This window comes from Tinamus guttatus, unplaced genomic scaffold (assembly GCF_059628265.1).
Source record: "Tinamus guttatus ecotype Peru unplaced genomic scaffold, ASM5962826v1 Tinamus_guttatus_pri_ptg000389l, whole genome shotgun sequence".
Lineage (NCBI taxonomy): Eukaryota > Metazoa > Chordata > Aves > Tinamiformes > Tinamidae > Tinamus > Tinamus guttatus.
In genome coordinates, this window is record NW_028288923.1 from 8,083,036 (window position 1) to 8,102,440 (window position 19,405).

The 19,405-nt window shown below is 40.6% G+C and overlaps 1 protein-coding gene across 2 annotated transcripts in view; it reads right to left on the minus strand.

The window, feature by feature from the left end:
• Nucleotides 1-17,023, minus strand: part of NFATC3 (nuclear factor of activated T cells 3) — a 59,972-nt gene extending 42,949 nt beyond the window's left edge. Inside the window, exons 1-2 of one of the 2 annotated variants that reach the window (XM_088530897.1) lie at nt 16,834-17,023; nt 1,305-2,436 (exon numbers count right to left, since the gene is read on the minus strand). In XM_088530897.1, coding sequence (XP_088387023.1) covers nt 1,305-2,436; nt 16,834-16,933 — 1,232 coding nt within the window. In that variant the 5' untranslated portion in view covers nt 16,934-17,023. The remainder of the gene's footprint in view (nt 1-1,304; nt 2,437-16,833) is intronic. The other variant, XM_088530896.1, reaches the window with a different exon arrangement.
• Between the last annotated feature and the right edge of the window lie 2,382 nt (nt 17,024-19,405).

The window sequence follows — 19,405 nt, forward strand, 5'->3', positions numbered from 1 at the left end:
CAGAGCAGATTTGGTATTAACAAAAGTGAGCCTTCCAGGCAACACTGATCTAATCAACATGCATGTCAAACAGTGAAACACAAATTCAATGTTAGATGAACACTGAAGTCTGTTTTGCAGCACCTATTAAAAGGTATCCTTCTGCAAGCTCTTCAAACTATGATTCACTTTACTTCCATTGACTCTAGGAATGTTTCATTGAGTCCCAAAAGTATCGGTAAGGGTTTCACTCAGCTCTGTCTGTATAGCCAAAGATGAGTCCTTGCCTTTACTTCACCAACTAAATAAACTGTATATGGAAAGCATCAACTATAGAAGTCTTCAAAAGAGGGGTAAATATATAATCTTGCTCCACTGCTCTAAATTCTACAAGACCCAAACCGCCAAGAACTGTCATATGCTCAACTGAGAAATGGAAAAGGTATTCTGAAAACAGGCTTGTTTATCAGACAAGCCATCAGGAAGTGATGCATCAAGATGTTAAAATGATGCAAGACTGATAACTAAATTTGGAAAAAGTCACTAGAAAGGGGAATTACTGCTGATATGCTAGCATATTGAGAAGTGGACACTGGCTTTTTCTGAGAAAAAGTTGTGCTTTTGCAGGAGGTCCCTGGGAAGAAGTCTGCTTCAGAAAACTCGCGTTATTAGTTAATTCTAAACTTTGCTAAAAAGTTCTGCTTTCTGAGAGCAGACAAGGTCGGTGTCCTGTAGAACCTCCAAAGATTTAACAGAAATATTTTCTATTTTCCTTCAGTTACCACAATGGTAGAAGTATCTTTGGAACCACAGCCCACAAATGACTTGGTTCTATATGGATTTCAGTATAACATGCAAACTTACTTTCTCTCCAGAATTAGAAACTGTAATCAGACCAAAGATGCACATGAAAACAAAAATAAAGAAAATCCACTGGTTTTAGGGTTTTTCAGTTTTATAAAAATCATGCAAGTCAAATTTATCTGTATTAAAGTTTTTACTACTTTTTTACTTAATGAAAACATGCATAAAAGCTGCACACATTTGATTCAGTTTAGCTCTGTGCATTCATACTGACAAACTTTATTAATGGAGTCAATTGCCTGCATTATACTGTGGCTACCGCAGTTTAAAAAGAAGAAACAGATGGGTATTTGCTGTACCAACTTGCTTTCCTCCAGTTATATAATTTAGCTGGATTACAATAACTTTTTTAGCGTGAATGCATCACTGAAATATAAGCATATTAATATAACTACGTAAGATGCAAAGAACAGGAAAGAGGGAAACCTTCTGAACAACTTACAGATTTTCTAACCACTTACCGAAATATAGGGGTATGGCCAGGCTTTGGTTTGTTCCAAGTAAAGTGCGAAGGAACAGAAAGAAATTGGTCTCCAGGCAAATCTTTTTTCAAGCTATGTTGAGATCCAGAGCAGTCATCTACTGCGGTCTCAAGGGATGACGATAAGTTTCCCTGCTCTTCGGGGCAGAGATCAATTTTTCCAGATAAAGTGGCTGTTTGATCCTCTGAGGTCTTCCTTGTTTTCAGAGGGATGTCAGTCTCTGTACAACACTGAAATGGTGAAAGGCTGGAATTAAGACCTTGTACATTGTGAATAGAAGTGTTTAACCATGTGTCTTCTGTTATGCTTCCTCTGGGGGAATGGCCAGGTGAGGGAGTTGGGGAATGGTGAGGAGAGAGAGAACCCGCGTAGCAAATCTCAGCACTGGAGTGTCGTCGTTTCCCACAGGGGGATGTGGGTCTTGAGGAGGGCCTTGATGTAGGTCTGGGGCTCAGCCAATTTTCATCTGTGATACTAGTTCTAGGAGAATGACAGGGAGATTGTCTGGGTGACAAGGCATGCCCAAATCCATATGGTTGTTGCCAAGATTCATCACTGGGACCTCTTGGAGAGCCACCAGGAGATGCCAAAGGAGAGCCAAGGGTAAAACGCGCAGCCGCTTCATTGAGTTCTGAGTCTACATCATCATAAACATGGGAAATGGATTCACAGGAGGAAGCATCTGAAAACCAGCTTCTGGAGGAAATGCTGCTGGCAGGGCTCGGGCTAAGGGATGATTCCCTGTATGATGGCTCAAGAGGAAGATAGAGATGGTCCCGCGACGGCCTTTCCATATACTCATTTTCAGTGCCATTTGTGTGCAATTCATCTTCATTGGCTTCAATCCCTTGATGACAGTTAGGTGAAATAGATGTAATCTGAATACTAGGGCACTCGAAAGGCTTGGGTCCACCTAGTGGACTATATTTGGATTCCGGTACCTCACAAGTCCCCTCATAGTTCTTATGACTTTGAAGTCTGGTAGGTGGTGACAAAGGAGAGGAGTGAGACTGCAGTCCATGGCAAGGAATACAAATTGGCTGATTTACAGATGAAGATGGTTGGTCTACATTAAAGATGTATATGGATGCACAGTCATCTGACTCAAGATCTGAAAGAGGAATAAAAATAAAAATAAGTAAAGAGAGTCAGAGTGTAACACTAAAAATGCCCCTAAACAAAACCCTTTGTGTGTGCCCATTCTCTACATCCCAGATTTCCTACATTGCTGTTTAGACTAGCAACACACCACAAAACTCATCTCTATTTTTTTAATTGACACTTACAGCTGCCCAAGATGGCAGCCTAGGTTTCTACTGTAAATCTTGTTTCTGACCAGATTTCAGCAGTTTACGCACATCTTTAATGGATGAAAACATAACGTACATAGAAAATGGGTTTAAATTCTTTAAAATTAAACTTCTGAACTGAAGCAATCAATTCAAAACACACCATTCATAACTACAATCCATTCTAGGCAGTTCATAAATTAAACCTAACTCATAAACATGTAATCTGCTTGACAGACACATGAACAAATACAGTTCCTTCTGCAATCTCACTAGTCAATACATTTCAGCATTAGGATACCGTAGGAATAGTATTTACATCCTTTAAAAACAAAAAGCATCTTACAGTGACCCAGTCTTCAGTGAAGATTATAAACAATTAAACATTCATCATAAGAGGCCTGACAAGAAACATTATTAAAGACATTATAAAGAATCTCATACCAAAAAAGTGCTTTTTGGTTGCTTATAAAACTCCCAAGCATCCAACCCACAGCACAGCATTTTTCAAGGCTAGTCTCACCACATGTGAGTGCAAGTTGTTTATCCAGCATAAGAAAAGGCAAAACAAAACATTCTCAAATCTCTCAACTTACGCAAAATAGAGCAAGTATTCCAAAGAAAAACAAGCAATCAAGAGAGAGCACAAAGCCAGCAGTTCCATCTTGTAGAATAGAAGCAAATTTTCTTGTCTTGCTTCTCAATATTGAATTAACTGCCAATAAGAGACTTTTGTCTCTGAGACAAAATTTAAAATACAACTTTTTCCTTATTTTGTACCTCCTGTGCTCCCACTCTTGTTTTTTTCCCTTGTAGAATAAATCCTTTCCTATAGCAACATAAAAAGTAAGTTTGGCAGAGACCTCAGGTGGTTCCCTAGTCCATCCTCTCCTGTATGCACACATATGTGTATATATTTGTGTGTGTGTGTATATTTACTCTAGTACATGTTTTAATACCATCTCCTAATTGCTGCCTGCTGTTTGAAATAAGATTGGCATTTAAAATAAATCTATTCTCTCACATGACCAGGTAAAATATCCACATAGGATACTATATTTTAAGCCATTCCATGGTTAAAAAAAAGAAAGAAAAAAAAGAAAAAAAACACGCACACAACACGGGATGTTGAACAAACCGATCTTTCTATTAGTAATCATCTCAAAATTAACTTAAGTCCATTATTCTTAAAAATCTCAGAGACAACAAAAAAGCATTTTCAAACAAAATACACTGCTATCAAGGAACCGATTATGTTCCCCAGACCCTTAAAAAAATTGTTGAAGTTTAATAGGTAGAATGTCATTCATTAAAGGAGATATAAAATGCATTTAAGACTAGAATTAAGTAGTTTTGTGAGCATTACATAGCTTCAAGTACTATATGCATTTATCTGTATTACATAATTACATCCTTAACTAGTATTACATGCATTAAGAGCACAGGACACTGTCACGGACTAATTTCTAAATATGCATACACTAATAGGATCTAGTTACCCAGGAAGGGCTGTTCCGTGTATCATACAAATAATTAACACAAGCTTGCTATATTAAACAGTGTCAAAAAGGTATTCCCATATCTTTTGTCCAGGATAACAAAGTCATCTTTATTTCCAAACACCTTTTGAGCTGAAAAAATCATCTTTTTGTTTTTGCTGTTTGCAGACAGTTGCTAGTTACGTATTTTCCATATCTCCTGGTAAACTTGTAAGAAAGATCTCAGATATTTTTGCCTCTTAATCTATTACTAGTATTAGGTCTGTAGGTCAAGAAAGAAAAAAGGCAATCCTAACACAAGGATGATTGACAAAAGGTAGTAAGGAAATTTTAAAGTAATAATGAAAGTGTTATAGGAAAGCCAAAGTCAGAAAACTGAGTCCAACACAAAACCCATTTAGTGCCTTGAGCGGCTCTACGAACAGCAGCAGCAGATTCCTCGGGTTCAAATCTCACCATAGCAAAGTCTTATTTTCTTGCAGCAATAACCAAGAAATCTTTAGATACTTAAGGCAGTTTGTCAGCTCCGTGTCACTGGGGTTTGCCAAAGAGCAGCGGTGCATTCAAACTTTCAGTTGTGGGGAGCTGAGATGGAGAGACAAGATTATCAAAAACGTAACAAGGAGCAGGAGAAAACGGAACAGGACCACTCTGCAGCTCCGGCTCCTCTCCAGGACAAGCACATCCTGAGGAGTTTGGCCCCACTCTGCCCCTGTTCTCCCCAGCCACGCACACCCACGCACTCAAAAACAGGAAGGCAGAAACCTAGGCGAGCGCTAGGCATCTAACGCACCCCTAAACCCCGGAGCTCGCTTAGGGCTGCAGAAACCACGTCCTCTGGAATCTAATTCACCAAACACTGGGCATAATTACACTGATCACAAGCTGTTAGTTACTGGTATAAAGAACAGCAGCAACATCTTCACTGTCTCATTAATTCTACTAAACAGACTGCATTAACAAGTTCCTAAAATATACACCGATAATCATCTTTTGTCATAACAATGAATGTAGACATAATCCAAAATGGAATATCCCAATTACTAATTTGAAGTAACTAGTAAAACCTACAAGGTTGGAATATAATTTAGGTAAAAACAGTCATGAAAAAATATGGCTAATAAAATGATAAGGAGCAAGAACAGCTCTAAAAATATCTAGCACAGGATTTCAAGACAGCAGACACTAAATAAATTCTGGAAAGTCTCACAGAATGCAACTGAAAAGTGAGAGAGATGTCCAAGACAAACAAATAAATAAATAAATAATCTTATAGCTTAAAAGGAGAGCTATTACATCCAAACAAATGTATTGTTCTGAAAAGGAAAAGAGTATTGTCAGACGTGAAGTTGACCAAGACATGAGGTCTTCACTGACTTTAATATACAAAAAGACAATATTCAAGAAACAGAAACTAGGTCAGATCACTCAGGCAGGGCATAAAAACCACCACAGCACATGAAGGCAAAATGCGAAAAGCAAAGATGCTGGGTAGAACACACATGGCAAAAGCCAAAGACCAAGAAAAGCACTGCCAGTCACATCAAAAGCCTGACACGACCCTGAAACTACAGCTGTGTTAAATGTCTTTTCTTCAGTAACATCAACTGAGTGAATTGGTAACAAAATTAAAAGCAATGCAGAATGAAAAAAATGTAGACTAAATAAAAAGATAGTTAGTTCTGGAGAGTTATGAACACTTTTAGTTACATTTTTAGGAGTAATATTGATAGTTTATTTGGGCCAGTAAGCATTTAAAAACAATACAGAAGCAAAACAAGCCAATGTTTAGAACAAAACCATATCGACACATTTTGTTTTATGACTAAGATCTTGTGTATAGCACTGAAAGAAAGCCAGCTTTGCTTTAGCTTACTAAGGTATCTACCACTACCTTGCATGGAGAAGACGCTGAGTCTTTAGGAATCAGGTGAGGTCCTCTCTGCTCCCTGCTACAAACAGGTCTGCTACTGAGGGCTCACAAAAGTCAGAAGATGCCCTGTACTCACACAGTGCACTTTAGCTATATAAAGCTGCAGATTTCTATTTAAATTCTGCCTCAGCTGTCTGTGTCATCCTTTATCAATGAGAGCCTGCCTGTCACTTTGAGTGTCCATTTGCTACCATTTGGAAAACAGACTAGTTTCTAGGAGCTCCTGTGCAGCATTAAGACAACGCTGTTTCATTTCTCCCTAAGCTGCTAACTACCGCTTAACACAAGTTGTCTAACTGGGGAAGTAAGTTAAATAATATCCAGAACAACTGTTCCCAAAGTACATTTTGCCTGCTGTTTGCTGCATCAGGCTGCACATTCAGGACTAGTAGCGCTTGCCCACCAGTTGTTCACTCCTCAGCAATGTCCTGGCACACAGATACGTGCAGCTGTGCAAGCCAGATTTCTCCACAGAAGGAAGGTCAATTATTACCAAACATCTGAACACAAGCCCTGTGCCAAAATTATCCAAATCACTTGATTCTTCTAGGTTTGTAATCTTATAAACAAACAGGTTCTGACAATAAGATTTGTTATATGGTACTAACAAAGTGCAACGTGACCCAGGTTTCATAAAAATACTACTGTGAAAAACAGTATCGCTAGTCAAGTCCTTTAAATAGCCTAAGGAAAGACTTGAGCATTGCCACAGACATCATGTGTGTTCTGAGGCGAGTCATATAATCTGTGTCTCCATTCCCAAACCGTAAAAAGAGAACGACAACCTCTTCTATTTCTCAGGTCTCCTATGACAGTTACTATTTGCTCTATCCAGTCACGACGCTGCTACAAAGACTGCCACAGAAATTCCCATAAATAAGAACAAAAAGCGCAACTGGCTCCACATTTAATTCACCATTCTACTGATTTCCTACGAATGATGTTCATGCTTCTCAAGACAGGAGGGGAGTCTTAACCTCTGCAAAGAACCAAAATATCCAGTAGGAGCAGTTCTCTTTCTGTACAGTTACAATGCCAATTACCCAATCAACCTTCTTTCTAGCATTCTATCAATTGAGATCGATAATGAGATATTTGAGTCATTTTTGCAGTCCAATCTGAGTCTTCCAGAGAAGCTGCCTACTTTCCAGAGCAAACTTAAACGTCAGTTTTAGTGAGCAACTTAAAAACAATCAACCCCCCCCCAAAACAGAAGAGTTCAGTAGTGCATTAGTTTATATGGACCATGACTAACTAGCATGGGCTACTAAACACAGTATTAAAAATACAAACAACTAAGAAAAACAACTAGGAGAGGCATTTGGAAGGATGAGAGGAGGAGAAAACACATCCTTACTGCTAAGCTTAGCAGCACAAAAAACAGCAATTCAAGTTCAGGTTCCAAGAAAGGAAAACTTAAAACAAACCCCATTTTATGAAGGACTTCTCCTTGCTCAACAGCCTTGTGCTGCTTCATACTCGTATCGGATTACTTAAAAGGATAAAAATAAGTTTTACTCCTGTCAGTCAAGTATGCTAGAGGCAGCTCTGCCCATGAGAATTTCACTCCTTTTCTTATGTTCGGAAAGGATTCCGGAAATGGAAAAGAAAAACAATCTTCTCTACAGTAAAAAGTGAATCTTTTCCAAATTCTAGTCTGCATGAGAATTAATTATCCTCAGTCCAAACTGTGGAGAAGAAGCTGCACTAGTTCAAGCAGCTTAAGCAAGGGAATAATGCAGCATGCCAAATGTTTACAACTGGCACTGTATAAAATAAGAACAGACTGGCACCCAGGGTGCAACTACATATTATGTTTTTTCAGTAGCAACTACCCTCCCACACACACTGACACACAAAGCAGGAGTGGGAAAAACAAGCACCCCAACCACTTTGGCAGAATGACTTACAGCATGGTGGCATAAACACCTGGCTGTGTACGCAAGTGACAGGGAGACAAACTTTAGGACGCTGAGAGAAACAAGCAACCAGGAACTCCGGGTGGTTTCACTATGAACTAAAAATGCAACATGCAACTAACTCTCCATGTCCATCAAGTTCCAGCCTGAAGAAGCAGAATTAGGTTCCAAACAGAGAAATCACAGTCATAAAGTTTTATTTGACATGTGAGAAAAATAGACTAAACAAATATGAAAAGCAAAAGCATCTGCTCGAGCCATAAGCAAATTTTAGAATATGATGCACTTCAGTTGTTGCAAATAAGAGTTGATCTCGGTTGAGAAGTTTTTTTTTCCTATTTGTTTTTAATATACTTTTCCATGAACTTTTGTAGCAATGTGCTTCAAGATGTGCTGATAAACAGCGATATGCAAAGCTGGTAAAGAACCAAGCTTATAACAGTAAGTTTCTACACAATTAGTCATTCCAAGTTCAGTTACAAGAAGAGAAAATAGCAACCGGAGGTGCTAGGCAATGATTATACCCATGGCTTCTCTAACTCTCCCAGTACTTCCAATTATTACTGGAAGGTGACTCGAAATGAAAACTTCTCAGAGCTTGTGGTTCAGTATTTAAGAATAATTCATTAACATTCATAATGGGTTAAAAAAGAAAAATAACATTTTAAACAATCTGTATATTCTACAGTCTCTTCTAGGTTTTTTTTTTTGTTTGTGGGTACTGGTTGCCCTCCAGTTTGGTGAAGCCCCATCAGATATTCAGTGTGAGAAAGAGAGGCAGCTTAACACCACCCAGCAGTTCAGAGATATTCAAAGCCACATATTAAAGCCTTTGGGGATAATCTTACCAAAACTGACAGCGCAGTACCACCATGCACAGCTAGTCCACAGTTAGCAAAGCTTATTTGCCACTCTATGAAGATAAGGCACTTACATAACCAGATACTAGTACTTGTGAAAGGACTGCAGCCCTGCAAGCTCAGAGTAAATGGGGGACTGAGCACTCTAACTGCTCTGATGTGCCTCTAGTATAGGAAGGACAGGAAAGACAAATGAGGATGCCAGGCATCCTCACTCCAGTGACTCCACATCACACTCCAGTCTTCCAGAAACAAGCACTGAGCAGAAACTGAGCTTCCAAAATCAGAGTGCTGAGGTAGAACCTTGACAGACAAGGAGGAGACTAGAAAACAGATAAGCTATTTACAGAAGAGTATGTTGGCATGGGCTGGATCTTTGTGGAAACAGGTGGAAAAATAACGTAAAGGCAGAAAGGTTAAGTGAAGAGAGCTTAAGGTGTACAGCAAGAGGAGGACAGACTGAAATGGGAGTATGTCTTTATCAATACAGCACAACACAGAGGCTGAGAACTAGTAACAGTAGTGTGTGAGCAAACTAGTCTTCACCTTAACAAAACTTGCCTGTTCTCTGCAGCTGCCATGAACATGACACAGGACATATCCCTCTATTCTACAGCAGGCAATCCTACTCCAGCTTCAGCCAAGATGGAAACCAGGTAAGTGACTCAACAAGGTAATAAAGGTGCCATATAGTTAACTTAGTATCTCATACAAGTATTATTACAGACCTTGGCCATTATATTTTAGAATATAGCTTTAACTTAGACTTAATGTGAACAAAACAGTTCTGAGAGCTGATATTGCCAAACATGCCTGTTTCTTCAGGCGTTCACATCAATGTAAAATTAGCTGATTGAAACATAAGCAAAAGAGACAGAAAGAGGAATCCAACAGCCAAGCAAAAAAGGATAGGCTGAAATAGACCAAAAAAAAAAAAAACACTCTACAATGTTTCACATGCCAAGAGTCAAACAGAGCAAGAAAGAGGGTCTCTCCTAAAAAATACCGCAAGTGAGACCTTATTAACATGCCTCATGACTGCATGGCAGGCTAAGATTGAATCCTTGCTTCCCTTTAGAGACTCCTAAAGGACTTGTATTTATCCCAAGCAGAGTAGAGGCTTCACCAGATGCTGCAGAATATCAGTTTAGAACAAACAAAACCTGCTCCAAGAAAACAAACAAAAAAACCTATGAGATTTGAATAGTTGGGTTTGGTCCTCTAAAGCCTAAATCTGACAAGTTGCATTGATAAGATAGACACTTTGACCTAATTTAAAATGGCCATGCAAAATACAAAAAGGGTTGACAAATTTTAAGAGTTTCTTTGCATTAAACTGCACACACTCTCTTGTGGCCTTGTCACTTGAGAAGCTATCCCAAATGACACCACTAAAATCTTTTGTAATCACACTGTTATTCCATCTCCTCAGTTTGTTTTTAATCTTTGGTTAAGGAATAACTAATAGAAAATATTTCATTTAAGATGCATCTACATAGCTATAAATTACTGTAAATCATTACTATTGTCCATTTTCCAGTGACCAAAAGCAGTGAACCATTGTCACACAAACAGTCAATAAATGCAACCTGTATTTGTACTGACCTACAGTTCTGGTTTTGGCTTTTGTGTTCTTTTCTCATATAAAGACACAAAAGGTTAACACCTTGCAAAACAAATTTAGAGGTTAACAGTTCTGGTTGACATCCTAGCTAAAGCCACTTACAATGAGCATTCCCTCTCCAGCATAGTACAAATAACCATTATCACTGATTTACATTTAAGAGGTCTCCTTGTTTTCCCCATTAACCCAAACACTACAAAACAGTTTAAAAAAAAAATCAAGGATTAGAAAACCATTACTCACAGTCTTGGTTACAAAAAAAGAGAAAATTTACAGCCCTCGAAACACAAAGATTCTTGTCAAATTAGTGATTACAAAGATATCTGCCTCCTGCAATCCTTAAGAAGCTCATACTAAAGAAAACACAAAGATCTAAGTTTGAATCCAAAAGAGATTCCAAAGCGGAATTTTTGCAAGCTTTCATACATAACTCCCACAACCTGTTAAAAAAAATAAAATCTATTATTCTGCTATATTAAAAATGTTTCTCATTTTCAGACTAATCTTCAAGTGCAGTTCAAGGCATCATACTTGTGGCAAATATCAATACTGAGTTTAACAGCAGATATGAACAATGTGATTACACATTTTTCGGGTGATAAATATGTACCCACTCACATTTCCATCTACAAAACATCTTGTATGCAGCTTCATATGAAGTTTTTGTTCTCTTAAAAAAAAAAAAAAAAAAAAAACCACCACACTCCAAATCAGATGTCACTTTTATGAACACACTGTTCATAAAATTGTTAGTCTGTAGCCAGATTCCCAGAAAACTGATTTTACTTCCCTTACGCCAAGCACATAAAAAAAAAGAGAATGGACCTTCCAAATAAAACTGACAAAAATATCTTCTCTTCTATTGCACCTATCCTTCTTTGTCTGAAGAGTAACCAGAAATATTCAACGCCATGGAAACATTTAATCGGAACAGGCACCTAAATGATTAAGTTCAGCTGTTCTGTTAACTCACAAGATGCGTAGCTCACAACACAGACCAAAATCCCACTTACTGCTCAGTTCTGCAGGTCTGCACACTTAAACCAACCTTCCCTAAATGACTTAAACAATTCTATAGAATTTTCTATGTCCTATTTTTGCCAGCATTACACAAGAATACTTACATAGGTTCTAAAGGCAAAGGAATATGCTGACTTGTCAATAAGCTTGCTCCTGCTTTCCAATTTTACTTAGCCTTACTGATCATTTCACTCATCTTAAATTCCACTGTCATTTGAACCCCACATGGCATGCCTGGACAAATGCAAGGACTTGGATGTTGTTTTACAGGCTGGGCTTGCTGCCAAGTCTGTTCCATGCACTTCCCTGGCCCACTAGGGCAACAGTTCCCTTATTTACGTTATTGCTGCGAACAGCCGAACTGGTGCTTACTACCGAGGGAGGCACAATTCACTCTTATTTCTCACCCATTCAACGACAACATTACTTATTTGTAGGTGGGACACAAACACCCATTTGCAACTGTGGAACATGAACAAAATGAGAACGACCATTTTTTAAGCATGGAATTTCTTTTTCCCCCTAAAGAAAAACACAGTTTATTCTTTTTTTTCCAGAAGTCCATAAGAGGGAATCATCTGCATAAATACCTTGAATCTTGCCTGTCTCCCACATCCCAATTTTCAGCATGTCTTTTCATGCTACTGGTGTGCACATTTCTCAGGAAAAAATTCATTTAGGTAGCCTAACAGGAAAGAATATAAGACATTTTGAACATGTCCACTTCCCAGGATTACCAGCTTCAGCTACATGACCTTTCAGGCCAGGCAACTCCAACGTTAGTGGTAACAGACTTACTTTAGCACACATTTTCCTTTGGTTCTCCCTCAGCACCTCTGTAAGTTTTCCTGAAGTCACAAGGTTCTTGTCACAGACCCTCTATTTTTGGTCAGATGCAGCTGTTTGATTTTTTCCCCTCTCCCCTCCACAAGCAGATAATATAACCCCAGCCTATTACTGATTTGCATCATCTTCCTCTCTGTCATTCTTTAGTGCACAATGATATGCATACTTCTATCAGACCTTAAAATAAAAGCAGTGATAGCTAAGTTTGTTCAGGTAATGGCTCCTATTATATTTAATGCTTACTACAAAAACATAAGAAAAAAAAATCCTTGTTTAAGTATCCTTTGTTTCTAGAAGAACAAAAAGAATCAAGCAACTTTTTCATTCATTACTTACAATCATACCAGTAGATTTTAGTCTTAACGTGCAGACATTCTTGTGCAGGCACTCTTGTTCGTGTAGCAAATGTTTACAGGCCATCAAGGACAGATGTGTATGTATATGTGTATGTGTGTGTTAACATATATACACATATATGGATGGCTCAAATATATATACTAACCACAAAGTTCTCATTTGAGTGACTTCTTCCCTACAGATTTATATAGACAATCAAATAGAGACAGAAAAAGATGACCTCAAAAAGGAAAAACTTCAGCTAAACCGTACAAGTGTGCAGATCGGTCTCAAAAAAGGCATTCAGAAGTTCACATGTCATTTTTGCTCTTTTTAGATAAGGAGAACAAACTCTGGAGCAGTTATGGATCAGAAGTACATGATAGTAATGATTTTTGGTGAGAGCAACCCTCAGTCAGCTCACACCTTGTGTGCACCAGTTAGTGCCAGCATCCAGCCCTAAATTTTCCACTCAGTCTAGTTATGAGACTTTCTTCTCTACCACAACTTCCTTACTTCTGCCTCATTCACCATCTTATGAAAGAACTAAAAGTTCAATCATTCACTGCCGACTTTTGCAAATAGTTTAGCCCCTTTTCTACTCTTTACCAAGAAGGCTGACAGCAAAGACCTTATGAATGCAGATTTAAGAGGAGGAATACTTCAGATATTAACCATCAAGGCAAGACTGAATACTAATATTATGGTGGCATTTCAGTGCACACCAATTTCTAAACTCTTAGTACACATCTATATTAAATGACACACATACAGCGCAAATTTTGCTCCTGCGAACTCTGCCTAGTCACTGAGGAAAAATTCAGTGCTCTCCATCCCTTCAAAGCACTTCACACATAGACAGGGGGAAACTGCTGAGCAGCCCAAGTATCTCGCAGATGCTAACAGAGAAAGAAGGTCAGACCCTGAAACTTTCAAAAGAAAAGCTCAGGTATCACTTTGATGGACTGATGGACACAAGTAAAACACACATTTCAATCTAGACATTGAGCAATGACCTTGAATCTGTAAGCTCATGAACAGAAGTGAGGAGAGGGGAGAGAAAAAAAAAAAAAAAAACCTTCAAAAGAGGAAAAAAACTTCAAAAGAGATTTTTCCCCCCCTCCAAGCAAACTGTAATTTCAAATTCAGATATATACTCTTTATTCAGAACAAGGCTGTAGCTTGCAAAGATGTTTTGAATTGTCACTAAATTCATCCCAGATTCCAGATTCCTTTTCAGGAGATAAGAAGGATTGAGAGAAAGAAATCATCAGTAGAAAGGTTGCTACCTAGTATTACTTAGCCAGATATTAAGTCACAGGAAATATCCAAAACCTCTTTTCACCTTAAGTTTCATAGTTTCCAAGTAAATGCAGAAGACTTTATGAACAAGAACTCCAAGGAGAATAATTTCACACTTGCCAAAGTATATATATCATAAAATGAACTTTTATAGCACTAATATTTTGGGAAAACAAAACAACAAATATGATTACTTAAATTGAAAGCAAAAATATTAACATCTCCCGCCTTAGCTCATAGTCAAAGAATAATTGTTGCACTTGTGAACAGTATGCCACAGCAGGGATTTTAACAGTTACAGTTGTGAGGGCAATAGGACAATTCACTTGCTTTTTCCCCAGATTACACTGAAGAGTACTGCAAAATGGCCGTGGGGCAAGGGGGAAATTCAGAGCCATGAAGGCCACAGTTGCTTTGCAAGAGAAGGCAGCAGCTCCACACTACACGGAACTACTCCACCTGTTCTGGGCACGGAGGGACAAGAACACCAAATTACTGGAGCACGAGAGATCTTTGGCCCAGTTCTGTGCAGATATTTTAAATGCTAAGCCAGATATTATCAAAAGCTGTGCAGTGCCTACCTTCCATTTAAAACCACCTGAAGACCTTTCAACAATTTCATGTTTAGAGACCATGTGAGCAAATTCTTGTTTCATTTGAAACGCTACATTAAACGGGCAATCCCTTTGATGTTACCTGGGGTATGCTGCAAAGGCCGTAGTATTAGACTAGGGACTTGTAACCACCTTACACTGTAGTCCTCCTCACCAGCAACTACATTGTTTGCATCAAGCACACAAGCATTACAGTCAAACACTAGTCTCAATTCCTGCCGCTTAGACTATACTATGCGAGTAGTTTGAGTACCTTATAAACAACAGAGAGAGTGCTCTGTGTAATAAAAGTTGCGTTTATTTCTCTGATTGTCTCTTTTTAAAGACACAAAAGGGCCACCATCTACAGATTTGGATTAGAAAAAAAAACTTTTAAAAATCAAAAAAACATGTATTTATGTAGGCATATTCATAAAAGAATAACATCCTTACAACAGTACAGTAGTCCTGGCCAGGTAAAAATAAAGCGTTATTGCCATGTTATTTCCACAGTAAGTTAGTTAGTACTGGGCACTTCTTTCACATGCAGAGCGATCCTCATCTCAGATATCTATAGAGATATAGCACGAAGCATATGAGCTTGTCTTCAAAGATCATGGAAAATGTGGTAACTTAAAATATAGATAGTAGGGAAAGTTACTTAATTTGAAGTAAATAATATTTATTATCAGCATATGCAAGGAAAACAAAAACAAACTCCTGCATTTACTTTGCTGCACAACTGACAATAGCAACAAGTTGGAGGAATTACAAAAATTGCTGTAGGGAGATGCAATAATTTTAGTTCATCAAACTGATATACTTGAATGAGGAAAAAAACAGAAGATTTTCAGCACAAGTCCCCTCTCACACAGTGTCTAGGTCCTGATAAGTAAAACACAAAGGCAGAATTACCAACTAATCTGTGGCACACTCTTTAAGAGAGCAGCACTTGGAAGGAGAGACACATTCAAACCTTCCCACCTCAAGGCCTCTTCTTTGCATAGCAGGACAGATCACCTTGACTATTTCACAAAACAGTGAAATTACTGAGTTATACAGATGAATGCAGGGTTAAATTCTTATCCAAAGCCACAGCAAATGGATCAGTTCCTGATCTGAATAGAATATTTACAAATGTAAATGTAAAAAACCAAAAACTTAACAAGCATGAGAATTTGCCTCTAGTCAGAGTAATGTCTGAACTATTTGTTGAGAGTAGGAATGGTTAATACACAAAGCTACCACAACGCAAGTGTTATGTATGTAAATTGAGTAGTATTTCTAGTTTTCTAAGCAACTTGTTTTCCCATTTTCATCTGTCACTGCCCAAGTAGCCTAGTTTAGATTACTAGCATTATGTGAAAAGAATCACAAGTAGAAGTGACTGCAATTATTCTTGTCGTAATTTATTAACACTCCCCAGTGTTTCTTCTCCGACTCATACACATCTTGTTCACATTGCACCACGATACCTTTATTTTGGCTAGCAGAAGTCAGGCCCCTTTCCGAAAAGCATCATCTATTTTCCTAGTACTCCCATTTGCCTACTCCACTAACTTGGAAAATCATAAAGGAAAATTCCGCCTTCTTCAGAGAAATCTGCAAGCTGAAAAGACTCTTGGATCTCAGAAGTCAACGACGTTTTTAGACACCAATCTGCACATTCACTCTACATTATGAACCGACTGTGTCCAACTATTTTTTCCCCGATCCCCTTTGCACTCCACAAGTAGGAGCACAAAACAATATGGCTGCATCTTTTAGCCTGGATACGGGCACGTTTCAGACCTATCCTACCAGCCCGCCGTTAACGTTAAGGCAGAGAGTATATCCAAGTAAAACTTATTTCCAGCAGGTTAGGAAAAGAATAAGTTTCTATTTCAGCAGCGTGACACGGAGCTCCCGCGGCCCAGCAGCCCCTCGCGATTTGCAGGGAACACTTTTACTCCCTGCTCCTTAAGGGAAAACCATTTTTTCCCCGACACGACGAAACGGGATAGCAGGGGCACACCGAGACCCGTCAGCGAGCGGCAGGGAGCCGCGCAGGGCCGCGCGCCCACGGGAGTTCGCAAAACCCCTCCGGCCACGACGAGCTCGGCGGGACCCTGGGGGCCGCGGCACGGAGCCCAAATAAGCGCCGCGTTCGTGACCTTGTTCCACCAGCAGCGCGGCCTGCGCCCCCCCCTCCGCCTCCCTAGGAAGAAAACAGGAAGCCGAGGCCCCCCCCCGCGCCGCTGGCACGGGAAACGGCGCGACCCGGGGCGGGGGGCGGAGAACGACGCACCTGCAGGCCCCAGCGGCGGCCCGGGCCCCGGCTGCGCGTCCTCGCCGAAGATGAGCCTGAAGTCGAACTCGTCGGTGGCGCCGCAGTTTGCCGTAGTCATGGGTTTGGCCGGCGGAGCCCAGCGGAGACTCCGCGTCGCGTCGCCCCGCCGGGCTCCCCGCCGCCCCTCAGGGCCGCCTCATAACAAGCGGGGCGCAGGCGGGGGGCGCGCGCGGGCGGCGGGAGCGGCGGCGGCCGCGGCGCGAGCTCCCTGCGCGGCCGCTCTGTCACGCAGGGGGGAGGGCGGCGCCGCGGGCGCCCCGGCCCCGCCCCTCCAGCCCCGCCCCGCGCGCGGGCTCCTCACGCGCCCGCTGACGTCACGGCACCAACGGCCCAGCGAGGCGCGCGCGCTGCCGGGAGCTGTAGTTGGAGGCGGCGCGGGGCGGGGCCGGGCGCGAGCGCCCAATAGGAGGGAGCCAGCTGGTCACAAGGGGCGGGGCGGCGCGCGCGCCCGCCACGTGTCACCCGCCCCGCCCGCCCTCGGCGGGTCCGTTACGCGGCGGCGGCCCGGTCCGTTACGCGGCGGTTACGCGCGGGCCCGTCTGTAACGCGCTCCCTGCCGCGCGGCTTTCTACCTGCGAGGAGATAAAGGGACAAACGTTCCTTATGAGCGTCTTAAAAAAGTGCGCGCAAGCAAATGGTGGCTTGTTGGAATAGTAACAGTTAATAAGCAAAGTAATTAGATTGGTATCAGCTGAGGGATATAACTTGCACAATAAACGCGGGCTGAAGTATTCTGAAGTGTTGGCTGTTTACCTTGTGGACTCCTTGGAAACGGGAGAGGTGAAGCAACCTTAATGAGGCTAATTAAAATACTTCTTGCCATGCACAGCCATGGGTAAGGAGAACCGAGTAGTCATTAAGAAGAGCACAGGAATTTAGGAGGGCTCTGCCCAATAAATGGTGTAGCTTTACCTCACATGGCAGTTGAAAGCAAGACAAGAGAACAAAAGAAAATTCACAACTTGGCTCATCCTCCTCATGCTCATCCATGCAATGGACAACACCAGCAAAACTCATTGCAGAGAGTTTGGAGCTTGCAGAATAAGAAATCCCACAGCAACCTCATGCATCCCTTACGCTGTGCAGATAAGTAAAGAAACTTGCTTCCGTGCACAGAGTCTTTTATTGCTGGGGTTTTTTTGGCCATGTTTATTGTTATTACTGCTGTTTAGATGTTTCCATGTCTTCGTAGCCAGATGTTCTCTTTGAAGCCCTGTGACTGAAAGCAAGAAAGGAAAGCCAGCAAGAAGAGCAGTGGGTTACAGTGTAAAATCCTCATTCCTGGAGGCTCCTTAGCGTCTAGTTAATTCCATCGATCCCTGTGCCCAGAAGGGAGACTGATGCTGCAGAAAGCAACTGTGAGTGAAAGCTACTTTATGCCCTCACAAATCTGATGGAAACAAAGCACCATATTAGAAAAGAGAGAACTCGAGGAGGAGTTTGTCCAAGCAAAAACGTGCTTCTGGTGCACCAAAGAGCAGCTGTGCTTCCATAGTTTGCTTAATATTGTAATGCATAGTGCTTTTTATTGCCACTTCCTGCATGACTAGCTAGTCCTTCACCTAAACATACAGGAGCAACTACAGGTTGCCTGTTCCTGCAAGACTCTGATGAGAAGGCTGATGCTTTTGCCAGGGTAGCCAGTTCCCTCCTCTCCTGAGGGAAGCCCAAATCTTTAAGACAAGCTCACACCCAGCTGGCCTGTAACCTCTTGTTGCCTCTAAATCCAAGGTCATGCAGTCAGACAAGCTGGAAAAGAGTGTATAATTGGATTAACTAAGGCTTAAAAAAAAAAGTTTTCTTGAATTAAAACAACTCTACAATGAACATTTCATTATACTATATTTTCTAGAGTGTGGCTCTTAACATCTGTTTTTTGACTGAAATCTTTCAGGCAATCTTTTAAGTTTTCAAAGCAGAAATATTAGATTGGTCTTATTGTTAGATAATTGTTGTGTCAAATTACAGCACGTGGAGTAACCATAGCAGTTTCCTGTTCTGCTTTACCAGTAGATTATTCATTATGTATGTCCCTGGAGGAAAATACAGGCTTGTTCTCTCTACAAGTGGCACTGAAACACAAACAAGCATTTGAACCAGGTGCTTTGGTCTGGTGCTCACAGTATATTTCTAATCAGTGTGCTGAATTAATATTTTGCACCTCGTTGTCTCGTTCCTTTCCCTTGTTGTAAGACAGATCTTCCTTGCTTGAGCCAGGTATTGGTTCAGAAATCCATGAAACGTGAAAGGTCTTTAGGCAGTGTTCTAGGTCCTACCTAAATTTCAACAGCTCTCAGTTAAAAGGGAAAAAAGATTTATAGCCTAAGATAGAGCAATTGATCACATCACGGCCTTCTAGCTAACAACGTAAGAATCTACAGGATATGTAGAAGTCAAAGTCAAAACTGTAAGCAATTTGTGGTTGTTTACAGTAAATGTTATTTTTATTTCAAAATCAAATCTGTCCAACTGTCTTCAAGTCCAGCAACTCCTGTTCCTGCCTTCACTACATTTTCATTCTACTCTCTCT